Source organism: Epargyreus clarus, unplaced genomic scaffold (genome assembly GCF_041222505.1).
Source record: "Epargyreus clarus isolate Ecla_fem2 unplaced genomic scaffold, WU_Ecla_fem_2.2 ptg000029l, whole genome shotgun sequence".
Taxonomy (NCBI): Eukaryota; Metazoa; Arthropoda; class Insecta; order Lepidoptera; family Hesperiidae; genus Epargyreus; species Epargyreus clarus.
Window position 1 is genome coordinate 9137915 of NW_027332235.1, and position 21832 is coordinate 9159746.

The 21832-nt window shown below is 35.5% G+C and overlaps 1 protein-coding gene across 3 annotated transcripts; it reads right to left on the bottom strand.

The window, feature by feature from the left end:
• Positions 1-240: 240 nt before the first annotated feature.
• On the bottom strand, positions 241-20492 carry mesh (sushi domain containing 2 mesh). 3 transcript variants are annotated; one of them, XM_073089499.1, is made up of 22 exons: positions 19878-20492; positions 17036-17274; positions 16264-16470; positions 15520-15678; positions 14989-15126; positions 14437-14605; positions 13651-13908; positions 12980-13319; positions 12013-12294; positions 11470-11602; positions 11244-11338; positions 10868-10986; positions 10114-10265; positions 9579-9687; positions 9086-9222; positions 8477-8606; positions 7773-8035; positions 5994-6098; positions 5567-5675; positions 3646-4533; positions 2129-2285; positions 241-1690 (listed from the first exon to the last, which is right to left on the bottom strand). In XM_073089499.1, the coding sequence occupies exons 1-22, from the start codon at positions 20242-20244 to the stop codon at positions 1462-1464; spliced, it is 4785 nt and encodes a 1594-aa protein (XP_072945600.1). In that variant the 5' UTR covers positions 20245-20492; the 3' UTR covers positions 241-1461. The 3 variants fall into 3 exon arrangements, with proteins under 3 accessions (XP_072945600.1, XP_072945599.1, XP_072945598.1); XM_073089498.1 differs by lacking the exon at positions 3646-4533; XM_073089497.1 differs by lacking the exons at positions 241-1690; positions 2129-2285 and having other exon boundaries at positions 3339-4533.
• Between the last annotated feature and the right edge of the window lie 1340 nt (positions 20493-21832).

Below are 21832 nucleotides of genomic sequence, written 5' to 3' on the forward strand. Positions count from 1 at the left end.
TAAATGACTTAATTTCAGTTGAATTGAATAATGTGATTGTATCAATAAGTATTTGTGACTGTGAAGATTTTCTTTGAAACAGGGGATTTCATTTTTGATCCAAAATGAAGTAGATAAAAAAACAACATTTCTGTATTAATAACTTTCATTCTAAAATATTGTTTTACCAAATTTTTTCTAACGATATTGTTGCTATAAATATGGCATAAGTAAAACAAACATTTTTTTTATAAACTTTATTATCTAATACGCTAATCAATACAAATCCATACAAACAATATTGTCAGTGTATGTTGTATAACATACATGTAACGGTTTTCTAAAATAATAAAAGTCGAGCTTAATTACGTATAGGTAAGAAAATTTAAAATAAACACTTAACACATAGCGTTAGCTGGTTATTATTATTAAAAAATATATTTGTCAAAAATACAATACTATTTATTTTATAAAAATACATTATATTTGCAAGGTGGGATCGTGAAAAAACATTTAAAAAATACCAAAATAAACACACGACAAAGTGCGAAATATAACGACATAATTTTTTAAACATAATATAAGAAAATTATTAATTCGTTATTAATTTCAGTTGGTAACCAACAGAGTTAAAGCATAGAATAATAAATAATTATTTACTTTCTATGCAACACCTATATGAAAACACAAAACTAAAGCATATTCTTAAATTTAATTTAAATAATTATAAGGGTTATGCACTATTTGTCAAAACTTACAGGTAATATTTGCTAGCAAACTAAATAAAAAAGTTCTGCTTAGAATATTATTTCTGCCGTTTTTGTTTATACCTGCGGTGCAACTTCAGAGTAATTATAAAGTATAGAGCGAGCCTACTTGGGTATGAACTGTAGGCACAAGTCAGAACATTATTACTATGCGTGGTATAAGGCGAACTATCATAATTAAAGTGTAACTGGAATGAGTCAATTTAGTTATTTTAGTAGTTTACAAAATGGAAACTTTGGTGATTGCCAAATGGCCTGCAAAACTTACAATACTTATTTCATAACTAATAATCTTTAAAACAACTATAGCAGCTGTTTAAACAGCTGTCAACTCGTTTGGTCGACGTCTCTGGGGACCCGAGAGCTGTCATACATTTCGCTCAAAGGATTGGTATAGCAATTCAGAGAGGAAATGCTGCCAGCGTCTTGGGAACCTTGCCCAAAGACAGTGATGGTGACAATTTTTTATGGTAGTGTTTTTGTTTTTATATTTTTATTTTCATTTTTGTATATATGTAATTTTTTTAAATAAGTTGTTTTATATTTATAGTTTAATTTATTTCTTTTAATTTTCTGCAACTTTAATTATAATTGTAAATATTAAACTATAGCATATCTCTCTTCTATTCGTACCAAGTTATTGGCAGTATAAATGCACTCTATATTATATTACTCCGAGCCTGTCTTTTACATTTAACCTAGAGGGCACTACTGTCTAATTGATTTCCGTTTCCCCAGCCCACGCTCTCGCCTGCTGTGTTTGAGGCTCTGGGGGTGGTGGCGGTATTTGCTGGTCGTAGGACTGATCGTAAGGGTAGCTAGAGTCGACCACCTTTACTGGTTCTGTTGGTTCGGGACTATCTTCTGTGACGTCCTTTTTGTAGGGGATGCTGTCGTCATCTGAGTTGATTTTGAGTGATTCGTCCGGGTCGATGGGGCGGGTTCTGAAAGAGTTAACGAAGATTATGTTAAAAATAAATATTTTAGTTTTCTTTACACAATAGTAGTTCAATTTAAGTTCTGTCTCATAACATTAGTCACTGTCCTTGAATGGGTACAAGCTGGTGATCATGCATAAGGCTATTTAATCCACACGTCAACAGACATTAACAATGAAATCCATCATCCATCATATTCAGTTGTAGATAATAATATTTTTTATAAATTTAAGATACAGTATGAATCACGGACCTGTATTTAGATACAGGTCTGTGCTATGAATGTGTAAGATATTCCAGAGAAAGTAAATTCTAATCTTAAAACTAAGTAATTCCTGCTAAGTAAAAAAAAGTCGTACGATGGTATATCTATTCAATTTTTTACCTCGTTAAGAAGAAAACAAAGTTACAACAAGGACTAAATATCGAAAGAAGATTACTCACTTCACGGTGAGGAAGTCGTTCTCCTCCTTCTCCTCCTCCTTCCTCCTCTTGAGGATGCGCCAGCCGATGCAGATGAGCACCACCACGATGGGCAACATCACCGCGCTGATGATACCCCATGTCGCACCAAGAGTACGGGAGGAATACTCTTGCTTACCTGAATTTATGAAGAACATTTAGAAATAGTACTTGTAAGACCATAAAAGAAAAAGAATCAAATCAGATCATTTTTTTAAATTCAAAATAGGTTAATGCCAATACAACTAAATGAAATATACTTCTCCAGTATTATAAGACAAAAATAATATACTTAGTTGTGTTACTTACAATGTAGTAAAATTAATAGTAAAGTTAAAAGAAAATTAGAAATAAACATCAGAGACCGTAAAAAGAAGAAAAGATGCTTCGGCAGTATTACTAGACAAATATAATATAGTTGTGTTATTTGAAAATGTAGTGAAAATTAATAGTAAAATTAAAAGAAAATGAGATATAATACTTGAGATACCATAAAAGAAAAGATACTTCTCCAATATTATTAGATAAAAGTTACTTTGAAGTTAATTTGTGTTACTTTGAAAAATAGTGAAAATTAATATGAAAGATATAACTACAGAAGTACTAGTAGAAGTTATATTTTTTGTAGATTAATTTACAATAGCCACTTTAAAACATTATCGATTGTAAGTAGTCAAAGGAGTGTCAAGAATAACTAATAACAAAACATTAATAGAAATTAAGTTCTAAAGAAAACTTTTAAGCATAGAACAGGTTACATGAATATTGTTAATTACATTTCATCCATTTCAAAACTTTTGATTTTCATAGCAAACACTAGCGTTCCCTACAGATAAAGGATTGATTACGATGATAAATTCTTATCACGAAGTATAAATAAAAATGTAATCATGAACACAGCCAACTCACCTGCACAGCGATAGCGTGACCCGAATTCTTTGTGTACACAAGATAAGAAAGCAAGTAATAATGCCACAAATTAAGGAAAAATGAAAACTCATCACATAACCGAGAAAATTTCTATTCCACACACGTGGTAATTATTTCTTGCTTTCATATCACCAAGACAATGCAATGAATTAAATCTAAAACAAGTTATTCTACCAAGCTTCGGAACAGAAATTTCCTCTCTGTGATACCATTTAGATCTTAAAATCATTTATTTAACCATAATTCTACATACATAGATGTTAATACAACACAACATCAATGGGACACATCAACTTGTAAAAAATATCAATTATTTGAATCGAATCATTCAGTGCATACTACCACTTAACGTGCTTACTTAAAATAACTAAACTGTCGCTCTTCAAGATTGTCATTGCAACAGTAACTACGTTGCTCCTTTCTAGTTTCTAAAACTATGTCTATTAAATAAAGTTCAGTGGGTTAGTATAAGTGATCCAGACTAGATTGAAACTAGACCATAGTTGATCGGCTGCTAAAGATAGGCGCATCAGATGCAGGAGGATCGATTAATGTTTCGACAGATTTGCCCCTTTGGGGTGGAAGTGTGAACGTTTTTATTTCGGTGGGAGGAGCACTTTTTGGAGGCTCCGGTAGACCAGGATTGTTGTACGTATTCCTGGGACTAATATCAGACGTTGGACTGATAGGAGGTGAATAAATTTCGGAATATGTCGGAGAGTACGCGGATGATATCGGACTGTATTGACCTTCGTATTTAGGAGCATATGGGTCTTCAGAACCGTCTTTGGTCGAATACCCAGAATCACTGGCAAGAGCATGTCGTCCAGTTTGTCGGGGCTTACTGACATACGCGATGTCTTTAGCAGGACGGGTCAATGTGGAATCACGATTGGATTCAGAATCGGACGGGGTTGTTAGGGAAAGTAAGTCTTCTTCAGACAAATCCCAAAGCTTTTCAGGAAACTCAACGTCAGGAGCATTTGGTAACGGTTCGTTTGTTCTGTAAGACTTGTCGTAAGCGCGACGTTTTTTGAGAGATTTGTCTGATTTTCCGGAGTCGCTCTTATTAGAGTCAGTGTATCCTATACCCGAACTCTCTCCGTCCTGAGGTTCACCGGGTGGAGCCGGAGCAGCTCGAGTGATAGGAGCTTTCATTGGAGTTTCTTCGGTGGGAGTGGTAGGGAATTTAGGTTTAACATCTGAGTCTTGGCTACGTAAAGTGGAAGATTTCATTGTGTCTGTTATGTTTCCCATTGAGTTGGATCTAAGGTTAAGACGCGAGGCGGATTTCGATCGCGGTATATCTTCGAAGCGGAATCCTTCTTTGCCTTCGGATTTCGGTTTGTACCAGCACCAGAACCAAAGGAGGCAAATAAGGAGTCCTAATGGTAGAATAACTGCCACTATGACACCCCAGGTCAAGAATAGAGCGCGTTGTGAAAACTCCTGGTTACCTGGATATTAGAATGGAGGCGTTAGTTCAATTGTTACAGTCACATCACACTGATTCATATAGACCACATAATTGCTGGTTGATGATAATGTACGTCACTTTAAATACTTTTCTATTTTATATTTTTGGATTATTAGGTCTTGCTTTGAGTTATGCAATGTTATTATGTTATGAAATGTCATCTGATTTTAGCAATGTCTCAAAAACCGATGACAATACACGATTTGAATAATTTTATTCCATCCTCCTCATCGGGATCGTCCGGAATCAGGATTAACGATTTTCCTTGTGCGATTTTAGCACGGTTTTTAGTTTTTAAACTATAATTATTTAATTTCAGTTCGAAATCTACTACTCTTTGTGTGTTTAATATAAAGTTGGTTAATTATCATTCGATGGGCCTGATCTTTTACTACTTATATTATGTGAAAAATGGCTTATGATCTAGCGACCGTGCACTCTGTTTTTGACTGTTTTATAATTAATAATGGAAGTGTGATAAATAAGTAGATAAAGATTTATTATTGTAAATGTTTAAGCGTTTTAAAGTAATGGTCTGTGAAGTAGGGGTTAAACGCTTTAAACGCTTTCTATACTCACAGCCCCACACTAGGATTCACTGTGTTGTGGGTGCCATGGACACACACATAGATAAATACACAAACACCCAGACCCAGGAACAGAAATCTAAATTCATCACTTAGATATACATATGTCCGGCCGGGTGATCGTCGGGCCGGCGGGTCGTCTTACGCGGGGCGGGTTACTGTGGACTGTATTGACGACCTGCGTGGCGGAGCGGCCACCATACCGGTCTGACGCGCAGTGGGTCCCGGGTTCGATTCCCGGCCAGACAGATATCTAAATGACGAATTTAGGTGTCTGTTTCTGGGTCTGGGTGTTTGTGTATTTGTCTATGTGTGTGTCCATGGCACCCACGATACAGGGAATCCTAGTGTGGGGCTGTGAGTGTAGAAATCGTTTATTATTATTATTATTATTGATAGTCAGAAAGTATAAGGTAGTGAACTTACGTAGACACTCGGTGTAACCGTAATCTGGAAGGTTCCATCGGCCGTTGTCTTCACAGACACGTCGTTTGTCTCCAATCAGGATGAAGTCTTGATTGCATTCAAAGTTTACCTGTTTCAGAAATACATTAAATTCTAGTTAGCACACAATAAAATTAAAATTTCGTGTCGTAATATTAAAGTTAGTGTAGTGTAATATTAAAATTAGTGTAGCATCGGCAATAGCTGCTTGTATATTAATTAATTTTCTTTGTGAGTAGTAATATAATATTCACTTGTAAACCCTGTTACTATTAAACAGTTCATCCAATGTTTAGCCTATGAAAGACCGATATTTGGCAATTTTAGCTTAGTAATTTCGATGTTTGATGAGCAAAACTTGGATACTGAGACATTAATAATACCCCAGTTATTTGAATATCAAACTTACTCTGGTGCCCGGAGTAAAGAAGAAGTTACTCTTTCGTCCAAATCGAGGAGTCTCCAATATGCCACAGCTAATTACCCGTCGTGCGTTTGTTTCTTTGATGTTTGTCTATAAAAGAAAAGGTATTCCATGCATAAAATTGAAGTAACAAACAAGTTTGCAGTCCACCTGATAAAGCTTTTCACTACCGCCTATGCACGTCTTGCATCTCTTTTTATAATAGGTTCTACCTGAAGGAAATTATAGTTGCCACTCTAGAGGACTAACATGATCACCAAATATATATGTAAGTCTGGCACCCACACCCTTTCACTGAATTGGAAATAGGTGTGGTGGTGGTACCTCCCCAGTCCAACTTTTTTTTATAATATAGGAGTAGCAGACGATCATGCAATCCACCTGATGGTAAGTGGCTACTGCCGCCCATGGACATCTGTAATCAACTCCAGATAAGATTAGATTCTTACCTGAAGTCGGCCACCGATGTGCCGCTACCCCTGAGGACTAATCTGGAACGCCTCGGAAAAGTATGTTCTCCTTCAAACCAGAACACAGCAGCGCTTAACAATGCTGTTAATAGGTAGAAATAGGTGTGGCGGTGTTGCCACCGAAGTCGAACCACAAAGAGTTCTACCACCTTCAACTATACTATACTCGTGTCACTTTTCTAAATGCCATGTGAAAATTATCACTGGAAGATTTTTGGAAAACCACAGTCACTATTGGATTTAATTCCACAATATTTCCACAATTTACAACACTTACACTTCCAATTGAATGTATATTCTTATGAGAATAAAGATATCTCAAACCTCAAAATGAATTATTGCAGGTCTTTGATAAGGTGCATAATAATCGTAGCGGCGATCAACGTTATACTGTGGATTTCCCATAGTTAGTCCCTTAGAATAGGACCTTGGCTGAAGCAATTACACAAACAATAGCCTGATGACTAGATACGTCCGAGAATTGGAGACACGCTACTACTGAATAAGTAGTGGATTTTAAGTGGATTATTTTTTGCATCCTTTTTAAATGGCTAATAATGATGATTTAACGGTTTATTGATCAAGCAGTATTGTCCGCGCCAATCCGCTAGTCCGCTTTAGCAAGTGTAGTCATACAATTTGCTATGGCGACGCGATTCATTTCTTATCTATCATATTTAAGTGGATTATTTTTTGCATCGTTCATAAATGGATAGTACACGATAAACGGTTTATTTTATTGCAATTCATAGTTCCAATCGTATAAAAGGTTACCGCCAGTTATTAATAATTAACCTATCCAAAATTTTGCCTACCAAAGATAAAAACGTTTGAAAATTACTTCATAATAGAAATAGAAATTGTGAAATTTCGGTCTTTGGTAGGTAACACTTGGATAGATTAAGTATTGGTAACGGGCGAAAGCCGTGTTATTTTACTATTAATTAATTGGGGATAGTGGTAGCATAAAAATATTATTTTGCAGTGCTTACCCAATGGTAATCCTAAACAAAATTATATAAAACTACCAAATTCATAAAGTACTAATCTTTAAAAAAAAAAACAAATTCTTTAAACACCATACTAGCAAAATTTATAAATAAAATAAATGATTTAGATTGCTGCCACGTGAACATCTCATACACAAAAACAAATTCTTAATTATCTTTAAATTTTCAATTCTTCAACTTAACAATTTGTTTTCTCTTTCAACTTTTCAATCTCTTTAAATTTCAGTCATATTTTAAAGTTCAATTGATTATACTTCTAAATAAGCAAAATTCTAGTCACTTACGATAGAAGACAAGTAATTCTTAGTAAACTCCGCCATATCCCGGTTGAGGGTCATTCCGAAGTCGTACCGACATTGGTACGAGTCCTGGCAGATCTCCCATGCTCTTGCTACATCCTGTGACCGATTTGTTGGTAAGAAGTCCGCGGGCTCTCGTATAAAGTTGGGTATGAAAGAATTGTCATTAAAGTATGCTGCGGTTCGACCATATTCCCTCACGAATAACGCCACGCCTATATTTCGTTGCTCTCTGTCCGTGAGTTGCCCTGAAAACGGTATAATTACAATCAATGTGACTTTAAGAAACTCTTGAAATTTGTCTGCTTAACCTTTTTGTCAACTTTGTTGATCTCATTCAGATTAAGCCCCACGGATTCAGAATATAAACATTTTGATTTTCGGATCTGTTTTATGAATTAATAGAAAGAATGGACGAAGAATAAGGTGAGCATATTTTAATAAACGTAAACTCAATTAAGTAAATTAAAGAAGTAATAAAAATTTATACAGACTATGAACACAATGCAACAAAGTCACGTACACCCAAAATTATCTATAGGTCTTAAATAAACCCGGTACAAATCATTTTTTTACCGGAAATACAAATGGTGTAGTTTGTGTAAGAAATTTCTGGTAAGTTCTATATGGCTTATTGTGATACAATGTGAGTCTCACTTAAGATTTACTATTTACTATTTGATACTTACAATGTTGTGCGAAGTCCCGATGTGCGGATTGGAAGTTGTTCAGATCGACCACCGCTAGAGTACCGTCTGGTCGCACGAAGTCATCGTTCATATCCAGAGACCAGTTGCCGAACAGACCCCGTGTTTGATTCTGAAAAAGATGATTCCAAAATTATAGAAATGGACTTGAACTAACTTAGCCACGAAGTTACAAAATATTTTAGTCATTTTTTTGGAAGCAACATTTGATAACAATTTACAAAATATTCAACAGTCACCTCTGGTAAGGAAAATAGCCAGAGAATTTATCAATTGTAAAACGAGTGAAATTAATTTTAATTTACGTCATAATATAGAAAGAGATGAACGTCAGACAAAGAAAGTTAAACAAGAAACTATACATTTGACAAACTAAAGAAAGTGAACAGAATAAATTTCGATAAGTGCACAGTGTTAAGTGTGAGCAATGAAAGAGGTAAAAATGAAATTACCAAAACTAAACTCCATTTTTTTTATTTCACTATTTATCATTTATTTAGTCAATTAGTATGGATCACTTCAATTACATTATGAATAGGTAAAAAATACAATTAGAATTTTAGATTCCGAACTAAATTTCACTAAACTCACCATATATGTCCAAGGTAGATAAACTCTTGCAGTCATGAAGCCTTTGTTCTCAACAACTTCAACACCAGCTCCAGAGGAGAACATAATGACGATTTCCGACTGGTTCAAGATGTACATAGGTTGGTATACCGTAACACCTGAAAGTTTATAAAAAATATGATGTTAGTTATAAATAAAACACTCATATATACCTGGATTTATATAGCTAGACAAAATGTAGATAATACGTTTATAATCCTCTTTTAAAATATAAGTATCACTGTTTACAAGATATTTTATCCCGCGAATATCAAAGGCAAAGAAAGATCAAATAAGTTTTATGCTACTTTAGAATACTTACTTATAAATAATTTTTAGTCAATTTTACTAAAAACCATTTAAAATATAAGTACATGTTAATTCTATTAATACACGATTAGTGTTTGTTTTTAAGATAACACTACTGAAAGCTGACATTAAAATATTTTTGGATCTACTGAAGGTGGAAGTTTACCTGGGAAATATTGAACTCGAAGAGCAGATCTGTCAAAGAAGACCCTCTTGTTGTCAGCAAACACATCCAGCCTGTACCTCCATTGGGCGTGTTGGGGACGTAGTCGTACCTTAAAGTAAATAGAAATATTTCTCAAAAGTCTTAAAAGTATATTTTTGAATTATGTTGCGATGTGCTAAAGCGTTCCGCAATGACCACGATCCATGCAACTAGTTCCAAAAAGAAATTAAAACCCGCGTATCGTGAGTAACCGTTACATTTAAAAGCTAAAAGGTATTTTGAGGTAAAAGGAATTAATATTTTGCAGTTGCAGAAGCATACAACATGTCAAATGGGCAACATGTCAATTTTGCGAATTCTATTAGGATTGAGATAGGGTTGTTTTCGATCATAATTTGTCTTCATCATGCAGTAAGACTCTTAAATCTAATATGGCACCTAATACGTAATAGGCTAATAAGAGCAAACATCTACTAAAAATCACGCAGTCTTACTACTAACACAAGTTTATCAAAAGTTAAATTCATGTATTCACCTCTATAGGTACGGAGTTGTTAGAAGCAGCTACAATCGAAGTGAGATGAGTGGCGTTCACTGCACCATGAATATTCCTCGGTACTTGCTCGAATCTTCCTTGCACGTCCAATCTCAGTTGAGGATGATCCGTTCTTACGAGAACATATTCACCTGGAAAGTAAGGAATACGTTGAGAAGGGTGGTAGAACCTTTTGTGGTTCTACTTCTGCGGGACCACCGTCACACCTATTTCTGCCTCATAACAGCAGCGTTAGTCGTTGCTGTGTTTTGTACCCTTAGTATGAGTTTTTACGGTTTTACAGAAATTATTTTTGTATTTATTTACGTGTATCCCATACATTTACAATCAGTTCTGATACAGTCCGCTAGGCGCTGATTGGAAATGTATGGGTAAAAACATAAGCAAATACAATAATAGTAATTTTTGTAAAAACTGAAAAACTCATACTAAGGGTACTGGTTTAAAGAGTGTGGTAAGGGAGACATGTTTGATTATGTTAGAAGTACTAAATAGTCATAGTCGTAGTCAATCAATATGATCTTTGGTAAGATGTAATGACACAAAACCTTATTACTGAAATCGAAATGGTAGACCTCATTTATGCAGAAGCATTTCTTGTATAAGACAAAATTTGTCAAACGGCACTAGAATTAAAATACAAAGATTCCATAGTTGTAACGCATACGAAGTATTTTAAAAGCAATCATGTATTTAATACAAGGAATTTGTTTGCTAAAGTTTGCTAACATACCTTTGCCATTGAATGTGTACTGAAGATCATCGAAGGTCACAATGTGAGGATCTCCGAAAATGCCAGCAACTCCTGGTGATTGGTACGCAACACAATCTTGTGATGGGCGGCGCTCAAACCTGTAATAATTATGTTTTAAATGACAACAATGTAATATGAACTGGAAAAATACCTGTAGATTTTTTTAAGATATAATTACTAATTTTGGTGCTTACAAGTAATTGTCAACTATTGGTAAATAATTGGAACACGTCTCGCATGCAACACTGCTTTTTAAATTATTTTCTCTTCAGATATTCGTGAAGCCACCAGCAATAAAATAAGAGAATTACATACTGAATTGGATGAGCCCAGAGCATGAGTTAGATAAATTTACCTGAAAGTTTCGCATCCAACTGCCTGTTCTTCTTGCCACATGCAACATTGGTAGAAGGGTATCATATCGTGGAACCAATTGGATAAAGATGGTACCTGAAAAAAATATGACATTACTGTTCGTGTCCAAAACACACAATTTCTTTCCACTTTCCCTTCCCCAATTTTTAATCCTCTCTTTTCATTGACTATTTTCAACTAAAATTTGATTTTTTGATGAAACTAACCTTATTGGCTTCGTTGTAAGGAGTAAATCCAAAATCATGTGACCTCGTTGGTCTTGAACCCCACATCTGATCGTACGACAACATTAAGAATCCATTCTTATCATAGCAGCATTGTTGCCCTGAACCCTCGGGACTGAAAACATTCATCATTTTAGTACAAAACATAAAAAACCTAAGCATACATCTTTAACTTAGTAGCAGAGCATGCAGTCTACTTGATGGTAAGTGGCTACTGCCGCCCATGGACATCTATAATCAACCCTAGATAAAATTAGATATTCCTATCTAAGATTAGTCACAGATGCGCCGCTACCCCTAAAGACTAAATTGGAACGCCTCGGATAAGTATGTCTCCCTTACCACACCCTTCAAATCAGAACACAGCAGCGCTTGACACTGCTGTTATGAGGCCGAAATATGTGTGGCGGTGGTGCCGTAGAATCGAGCCACAAAGGGTTCTACCTTCAAGTACTCTCTAAGTATTCTATAAGACTTTCAACATCATTAATGGTAAAATTAGTTTACTTTTCTTCTTATTCTTACCTCGGGCTACTACTTTTAACACAATGGATAGCACCCCAGTGATATCTACAAGTGGGATTGGTGTCCTTATCGCAACCCGGATCTGGCATGAACCGGCCCTTATCCAGCAAAGCATGTTCCAGGGTACAAGGGCACACCCACACTTGTGACGCGAAGTTCTTGAGGAAACGGTCCGTTCGAAGCCAATTGTTGCACATTGATTGAGGCCAACGCTGACCGTGTAATCTCTCCCATTGAGGAGCGAAGTACCAACCGAGAGGGATTGGACGACTCCAGAGAACCCTAAAAATCAAGTGACAAAGTTTTATAGATAGACGTTCTTCTGTACATTAAATGAAATAATTGGCCAAGTGTGTGTCGAACTTGCACACGGATTATTTTGTACCATTTTTTTTTTGTTTTCAGTATTTGTTATTATAGCATCCATAGAAGTAAATGCATTGAGAATATTTGAACAGTCTATTTCAGCGTTTCCCAGCCTTTTTCAGTCCACGGACCCTTACGAAATCAAACACAGTTTTACGGACCCCCTTAATAAAATAAACATAAAAAACGATTATGTATTTATTTTAGTTATTACAAATCCAAAAAAAAAAATTAATGAGCGATTTATGTATGGTCCAGAGATGACACCGCTGTCCCCCATACATATACTCGCGGACCCCCAGGGGTCCGCGGACCACAGGTTGGGAAACGCGGGTCTATTTTATAATGTCAATAGATATAGCGAAAAATACCGAAAAATAGCGCTTTTTTTCTATGGCGTCCCAAGGGGTTAGAAAACTTGAAAATATAGGGATATTTTCAAGACTTTTTATTTTAATTTTTAATGTTAAAAATCAAATATCTACCTATTACAATTTTCAAGAAATAAAGCCCTGGGACAGACAGCAGAGGCTTAGTAATAGGGTTCCGTTATTACCCTTTGAGTACGGAACCTTAACAAAACGATGCAACATGTACTTACGGAGATATCGAAACTCCTTTAAAGACTTCAGGAGTAGTAAGGTTAATTTGGAGGAAGCCAAACTGCATGTCGTTGTGCATGATATTGTCTCTGTTTCGGAAGTTTTGCGGGTTTATAATATATTCTCCAGTATTGGCTACTCCCACTTCAATCATATCGATGTACTCTAGCTGTGGTCTGATCGTGACTTCCTTGTAACCCCACAAACTAATCTGAAGCTGGACGTTCAGGTTGGTAGTCAAGTTGAACCTATCCCAAGTTATCCTGATTTCTGGTGGATAGCGCTCGTGGACTGCATTCGTTGGGAAGAAGATTTTCTCGGTCGCGGTGGCTGGTGTTTCTGTGATTATTATTATGTTATTAGCAGAGCATTAGTAGTCAAACGATATAAATTACGACTTCTCCATTGAGGATCGGGAAAGCTTGAGAAATGTTCAAAAGTAGTTTTTGATGGTGCGTAAATTCAACCAGGGCGTTTTTGCCAGTGTACTGGGCCCTAAACCATTTCAAAGAAAACATGCCCAGTACAGTAATGATATGAATCACAATAATTAGGTATCAACGATCACCGTTATTGATAAATGATTTCATTGAAATGTAAAGATTAATTTAATTAAGTGTTTAGCTTACTTTATAAGTATGGATAGATCAAATCAAAATAAAATAATTACCAACAAAGTATTTCCCTTTCCACTTATACGGCTCGTTGTTGATAGCGATTTCGAACCGAGCGTAGCCATTGTGCCAAAACCGTGGCTGTACACAAATAGCTCTGTTCACATCTACCACGGCACCCAGGACGGCTTCAGTGTCGAATCTGCAGGTGATCCTGTCGTTAGGGTTGAAGCAAGGACCGGTGATGTTGACGATGGTACCGCCTAACATGTTACCACTCTCAGGTGCGAACATGAGAGGAAGGTTGGCGCCGTCTGTAAATTTTAAAAAGACGGTATTACTTTGGTTAGAAGATCAATTTAGATTGAGATAAGGAACTTGAATAATAGTGGAGTAGTGGATGTTTTCTTACGAGTAGGCATGTCAGAGAAGAAGTTTGTTAAAAAGATCAAAAATACGAAATTTATAAAAATATGATTCAAATATAATTGCATAGTAAAGTAACAACACAAAGAAAATTTTATCAGCATAGGCAAGATACAGTTATCAGAACCTTGTCAATCTCAAATAAGTATTACAGTATTGATTAACGTTTACCCATGTAAAATGCAACTAATCTGATATAATTTCTTTATAAATTTCTACATTCTATAATTTATTGTTGATCCTATTACAGGCTTTAAATTTTCGAGTCCCTGAAGTTGACAATACACAATTTAACCGTAATTTTTTACCACTAATGGTTTTGGTGTCAAATCCCTAAAAAATTTCACCATTATTACCATTGGAATGTTCTACTACCGTATTACGTTAAGTTTTTGACATAAATAATTATTTCTTACCGATATCTTTATTGCAAGTGCCCATCAATATTTTTTCATCTATTCTGAATATGTGTCGACCTGGGAACCCATTAGCCCATCCTCTTCCTGTCAAATCCCTGAGAACTGATGCTTGAGAGTATGGTTTGTATTCGTAGCTTCGTGTAGCATTACCAGCATTGAAACCAATCTGAAGTACGATATTAATAAAGCTGTAGCTCAAATTATACAAAAAAAAAGAAAAAAAAAAAGATAAGTCAAGCATTCATACTCGTACTTACTCTTGTAGAAGAGATAGACTCCTCTCTCTACAACAGTAATTACTGAAGGTTCCTAGCTACTACTCTTAGATTTACTAAATGAAGATGGTCACGAATATGTACAGACCAAATTTCAGTTAGAAAATTTAAATGACTTATGATTAGCTTATATTTTTCCAAATTTGGGTGTCGTCTTATCAATGTCTTCGAGTTCATGACATGCACCAGACATGCACCACTTAGATAATCTTGGTATAGAATTATTTTTGAAACGTTAAAATTGATACAAATTAATTTATTATAAATCACTCACATATGCCGGAACACCTCCTTCTCCAGTCGTTGTATCACCACCAGCTTCGGTATGGGAACTCCAATTTATTTCGAGGTAGTTGAATATCGCGTACGTGAATACTTCATCTGTTGCTAGTACCATTTGAAACGTGTTTGTCTAAAACAAGAATCAATTTATGAAAATATAGAATTTCTTAAACGGCTTTACTACTATCATGATCGACTATCGATAACCCTCGTGGTGGAGCGGTCACCATACTGGCATGACACGCAGAGGGTCCCGGGTTCGATGCCCGTCCAAACAGATATCTAAATGATGAATTTAGGTTTCTGTTTCTGGGTCTGGGTGTTTGTGTATTTGTCTCTGTGTATTTTTATAGCACCCATGATACAGGGATTCCTAGTGTGTGGCTGTTAGTGTAGAAAGCATCTTATCAACGCGACTTATCATAAATATTATGGGGATCAAAAATGAGATGTAAAGTCAACAACTAAAATATTGTTTGCTATTTAAAATGTTTAAAAATTACGTTGTATAAAGAAATCTTACCATAAATAAGGAGTTGTCGATACCACCAGCAAAGGACATGTTTTTCCACGTTATCGTGATGACATGCTTAGGGAAGAAGGTCTCAGATCCGATGACGCCTTCACGTATGTCCCAAGTGATTCTTTCTCGCATTTCTACACCTAGCTGGTCTGTACGCGTCTAAAAATATGTACAAATTTGTATAAATCAATAAGAGTTATTATAGCAGTATGTATAATTTTTTAAGTCTCAGGTGAAATGATCCTAAAATAAAATAAACATTAAACAATGTAACCAAACACAACGTTTCTTCTTTTAATTTGTACCAAGGCCATTTAAGGAAAAGTTGCATCTGGTAAATTGGTGATTACAATGGAATCATTAACAAATTAACTTTGTCTTTATATGAATACAATCATAGATATAAAATAAATGACATTTACTCGATTATTTTGCAACCTCAATTTCATAATTCAATGGCATATACATTTGTGGAGCCACTAGCAATAAAAGCTGTTTTTAGAATTGGAGTAAGCTAAAGTGAGCCCTTTATAGTAAAACTAGGTGACCCGGCAAACTTTGTACCGCCTCAAAATCTATTTATCAAATATATTTCAGACAAAATATAGCCATGTTACTCGTGGATAATGTAGCTTTCGAATGGTGAAAGAATTTTTAAAATCGGTCCAGTAGTTTTTGAGTATATTCATTACAATGAAACAAACAAAGTTATCCTCTTTATAATATTAGTATAGATATAGGTACCTGCAAATCTCTATCCAATCTAAAGTAGACACCAGGTCTTCTCTGATCAGGATCCTCGGGCCTTTGACTTCCGATACGGCATTTGCTGAAGAAAATTCCAATAAAAGAAGGATCGTTGACATTGGGCCAGTCCCTTACTGGGAAGGACAGAGGATACGTGTAATGATCTGGAGGGTCGCTGAAGTAGATGTAGCCGTTCATGGAGAGCTGGAAACAGATTGCAAATAGATAAAATAGAGCAGATTATTTTTTCTTTTTTTCTAATGGTCAAGAATTAAAGAGTTTTTGAATGCCATCCTAAAGTTAGGAAGTACGATATGACATATTGTTATAAATATACGAAGGTGGTAGACCTTTTGGTTCGACTCCGGCGGCACCACCGCCACACCTATTTCTACTTAATAACAGCAGTGTTAGGCGCTGCTGTGTTCCGGTTTGAAGGGTGTGGTAAGAGAAACTGACTTTTCCGAGGCGTTCCAGCTTAGTCCTCAGGGGTAGCGGCGCATCTGTGGCAGACCTCAGGTAGGAATATCTAATCATATCTGGGGTTGATTACAGATGTCCATGGGTGGCAGTAGCCACTTACCATCAGGTGGACTGCATGCTCGTCTGCTACTCTTATATTATAAAAAAAATGTGCTGTAGTCAGTCAAACAGGATCACACAACAGTCCAACAAACTGATTTTATCGCTACAACATTCTGCATTTCAGTGAATTCCAAAATGTTTTTCAACATAAAATGTACTAAAAACAACTATACATATAACGCACCCTCGTGTAATTGAACCTAAATCCAAAGAAGGGCAGTTGGAAGTTGAAGTTCTTGTGAATCTGGGGCGTGGATGTGTGGATGTCTCGCTGGTAGTCACCGATGTTCTCATTTCCACCTTGATCATAGAACCAGTACATGAAGTTGCCACGGATCTGAGAAAGCCTCTGTGGCGTAATGACGTAGGGCTGGCCATTGTTCTGGTAGAACGTTGCGGGTAGCACTCGACCGTCGATGTGAGCTGAAATAGATGATTTGGAGAAAAATAAATGAATGAATAATATTGTGGGTACACTAATTGATGCACTTGTTGATGTAATATAGCAAAATAGTCGAATAGTTAATATAAGAATTAGAATTGCAGTACTAAATTCAATCTTGAATTACATATAAGAATATTATATTACATATATGAAGTACATATAAGAAGGCTTAACAAATTATACGGATATAGTACACTAGTGATATTAAATATCGACCCCAACAAATAGGTCGACGATAACCTAGAAGTCAGTCAAAAACACATTTCAAGGAGATGAATTTACAAAATACATCTTGACTTGCGTGTTTACCCAAAACCGATAAATATGGTAAGAGGTTTACAAGACAAAAAAGTTGGGTTCCTACGTGGTAGACCCTTAAACCTACAAAATTCTCGTCGACTTTCATATTTTAAACATCATTGTAGTTAATTCTAGCGTTTGTTAAACATTATATCGTTCCAGTAATGTTACATATTTTCAAAGTACACTTTGATGAGCTTAGCGTTTAGTACAATATCGATAGCCTCTGATAATATTGATAGCTTATCAACTTTATCGTACAGCAAGTGTTTCTCGTAAAGGTGATGTCAGAAACAAACACCTACCATAGCCTCTTTGTTTTGGTGTATCACACATATTCTTGTAGTTTTAATGATTCATGAAATTCTTTCTTCATTTTATCAACTGCTACTACTTTAATTTTTGGTTTAACTTTATGTTTTCTAATGCTTATTTTTAATCCAATACAGTATGGTACGGTAATAGTACAGTACAATACGGTATAATTTAAGGCAAGTAAAGTATTTTATTAGCTATCTGAAGATCGCATTGTCTTAGTGTTACTATATTCAACTTTGTATGTCGCCATTTCACGCTAGACTTCCAAGGTTTTTGGCCCGTTTTGACATACGATTTTGGTTTTCGTCCAAACCAGAAGAGATCCGTAATAAAGGTGTTCTGATGAGATGGAGACTGACTTAATCGTTCCTTCTTAATTTTATTATATTTTGGATTTCATACTTTTATTTAAAATCTTTAATTACATGAAATCCTTATCATACCTTGTAACGAGTGTGATAAGGCCACACCTAGCAGTTATAACCCATTTAATAATATAATACCCAACGAGGTAACAATTCCATTCACGTTGCACCAAATTTATAAAGTGTGGGTTGTACGTACCACCGTGTAATCAATTAGGTCTGATAAGGGCTACACTGAAACTAGCATGTAAGATAAACAAAGCACGCAAGTACTCGTAATTTACAAGAATAAAATGATTTCATCGCTGTGTTAGGCAAAGATCAACATTTTTTGGGTCAAGTCTTGTTAGCTTGAGTCAGCATCTCCGTATTTGTACTATGATAAGTTTCAAAATTAGACTCAGTTTATAACATAGGTTTATAATAAGACTCTTGGATATAGCTAACAACTTTTCTTGAAAGTGGAAGATATAGTCAGAACATTGTTGAACAAATCATGCGTACAAACATTTTGAGTTGTGAAAATGTCGCCTCGATTTCTTTATCTAAGCCAATGTATGATTACGATGTTATTGAGACAATATTAAATATAGAGTTGATACTGAGAATTATCTTGTTTTTAAAAGTTTCTTGTGTCTAAATTAAATAACGAATATAATGTGAACTTAAACATTTTGAACAAAAACATTTCAATATTGTATGTGGTCGCTTCCTGAAGATCAAGTTGAAATGCCCAGAATGACGTTATGTGGTTTAGACGAGAACTCAGTAGATCGGATAACGCTAGAAATAGATGTGAAAACTACAATTTCATAGCTTAACTCCATTTAAGAGACTTTGTTAGTTTCATACATACAGGGCAGTCTTAAGTAATGCAGGGGCTCCTGGGCACACAAGGAAGAGGTCTTGGACCCCGACCCCTCTGCCCAAAGGGTAAACACGGAATAGCAAACATACTGCAATTACGTTTTATCAATGGACGTATAACGTTAGCGTGTAATGACTTAACTGACTCATCTCATCACTGAGTCATAAACACAATAGCTACACCTCACGCTATTGATAATTGCAACATAATCCAAGACTAACATTTATTTTAATAATTGAACGCAACGGTTAAGTTAACTGATTCGGAAGTTGTAGGTACTTCGGCCTATAAAATGTTCAGAGGCATTTTTATGAAAAATGGCATGTAAGCTTGGTTTAAAATCCATCTTATCTATCTATAATACATTTAGACGAATCTGGGACGAACTTTCAGTAAATGATGAGTAAAACATAGATTTAAGAGTTTACGGTTGCAGTGCTGTCAACTAGCAAATATGAATTAAATTTAGTTTTAACAGCAATCAATTAAATATATCTAAGTACATTGATATGATTGGATAACTAAAGAAAATGTCTTATAAAAATGAAGACCATGTAGCCATTCCAACAAAGCTCACCAAAATCTCTACATGAGGGAAAACACGTACAATCACTCAGAGTATCATTCTTTTATCATTTTAAGTAGCGAACATGGTTGCAGCGCTAGTTAAGATTAGATCAGAGCATTAAAACGAGGTTTTATAGTATGATAAAACTATAGACATACTCACCATACTCAGTATTCGTTATACCCGTCGTACTCGGAATTAGGATCTGCTTTTCATTTTGTACACCGTTCGAATTGACATCAATAGCCTCCAATTCCGTCGGCTCTTCGCCATCGAGTGTGTTATCAAAGGCTTGATACTTTCCACTTTTTATTTCTAAAGGCTTGGTGTCCGTTATTATTTCCACTGGTTTATCTTCTACAGCACTCTCCGTCTTAGTTTCGATATCTTCCACCGCAACTTCGTCTGCCTTTTCAACATTTTCAACACTTACAGTTCTTTCGTTTTCATTGATTATAGCGTCTTGTCCAATAACACTAGTACTTAAAACAAATAGAACTATTAAACCTAATTTAATTTTAACACCCATTGTTTTAACACTTGCACGGTTGAAATCACATTATTTGGGGTCCTTTGATCCTGTTATCTCATTGATAATAAATATTTCAAGCGACAGGTGCCTCCCTATTGTAGCTAGAGACTGAAGTGTTGGTACATTGTGTGCCCAATGATATGGCGTTATCATCTACAAATATGATAAGATAGCAAATAGGAACGTTAGGTGTGCCAAATTCTTTGTCATAATCCACGTAGCCCTGTGTACTTAGGGCCTCGATTTACACAAATTTTAATTAAGAACTGTAATGGACGACTGCAGGATTTAGTATGTCGTCTTTTAAGATGATGTTTTATCTAGAGTTATAATACTATGTGTATTATTATATACATGTCTGAGATTATCGCTCTTACAATTATAAATACTTGTATCTTTAGTTTTTAAAGATGTCAATACATGTGTTTAAGTGGTCGCTAACTCGCTACATCCCATGGATATCTAGGAACGTAATGAACACTACGAATAAGCATTCTGTTGGAGATATTATGTACTCCAACAGGACAGATATAACTCTAATAGAACTTCAAACTATTACTACTGACCCTTACTTTTTCTGAAATATAGCAGTAGCAAACATAACGCAATCCACCTGATGGTAAACGCCCGTGTATATCTGTAATCAAACCCAGATAAGTTTAGATTACAACCTGAGGTCAACCTTAGATGCGCCGTTACCTCTGAGGACTAACCTGGAATGTCTTGGAAAAGTATCTCTACTGTAGCACGCTTAGCACTACATAAGGCAGAAATAAGTGTGGCGGTGCTGGTGGTGCCGCCGGAATCGAACCACAGAGAGTTCTACCACCAAAACCCTTTAGTTTCTACAACATTCGAATTGTAATAATGTATTAAAATGTGATTGAACTATAGCTCAAAGTATTAATATTATTAAATATTTGTATATAGAAATAATCAATATTTTCCAACATAAAAAGAATGAAGTACTTACTAAGTACATATTTATCGCTGATAAAAATATTTCTTGATACTCTAACTGTATTCAACGTATTCGATATCTACTTAGGCTTTGATAACGGCTCAAATCGAAGGCAGTATGCGAATATCGCCTTTAGTTTCTTAAGATAACGTTCATAGTGGTTTATTAAGTCAGTTCCCATTCAGGATCTAATGAGTAATGTATATGATATTTTGTTTTTACAGTAAGTACTTCCTGTTCGGAAGTAATCTTTATTAGTCATGACATCCGATTTTCTTTTCGAGAATCATCATCATCGTCATCAACCCTTTACTGTTCCATTGCTGGGTACGGGTCTTTGCTCAGAATGAGATGGATTAGGCCATAGTCCACAGCGCTGGCCATGTGCGAATTTGTAGACTTCACACACCTTTGAAAACTTTTTTTGATTTCACAGATATATAGATTTCCTCACGATGTTTTTCTTCACCGAACTAACTGTATTTAAAATATAAACTACTCTTTCAGGTCATTGTACTATTAAACAACACAAAAATAATGAAACAGTGGTCGAACCTCATTACTTTAACTTTGCCGCCAAATTGACACATCTATTTCTGCCATATGTAACCCAGCCACGGATTA

Coding starts and splice junctions, on each gene's coding strand:
- mesh (XM_073089499.1), bottom strand. CDS start 20,244: ATGGGTGTTAAAATTAAATTAGGTTTAATAGTTCTATTTGTTTTAAGT. Junction 9,223..9,578: donor TCGAGTTCAATATTTCCCAG/GTAAACTTCCAC, acceptor ATAAACTTTCAG/GTGTTACGGTATACCAACCT. Junction 8,036..8,476: donor TCGGGACTTCGCACAACATT/GTAAGTATCAAA, acceptor TACCGTTTTCAG/GGCAACTCACGGACAGAGAG.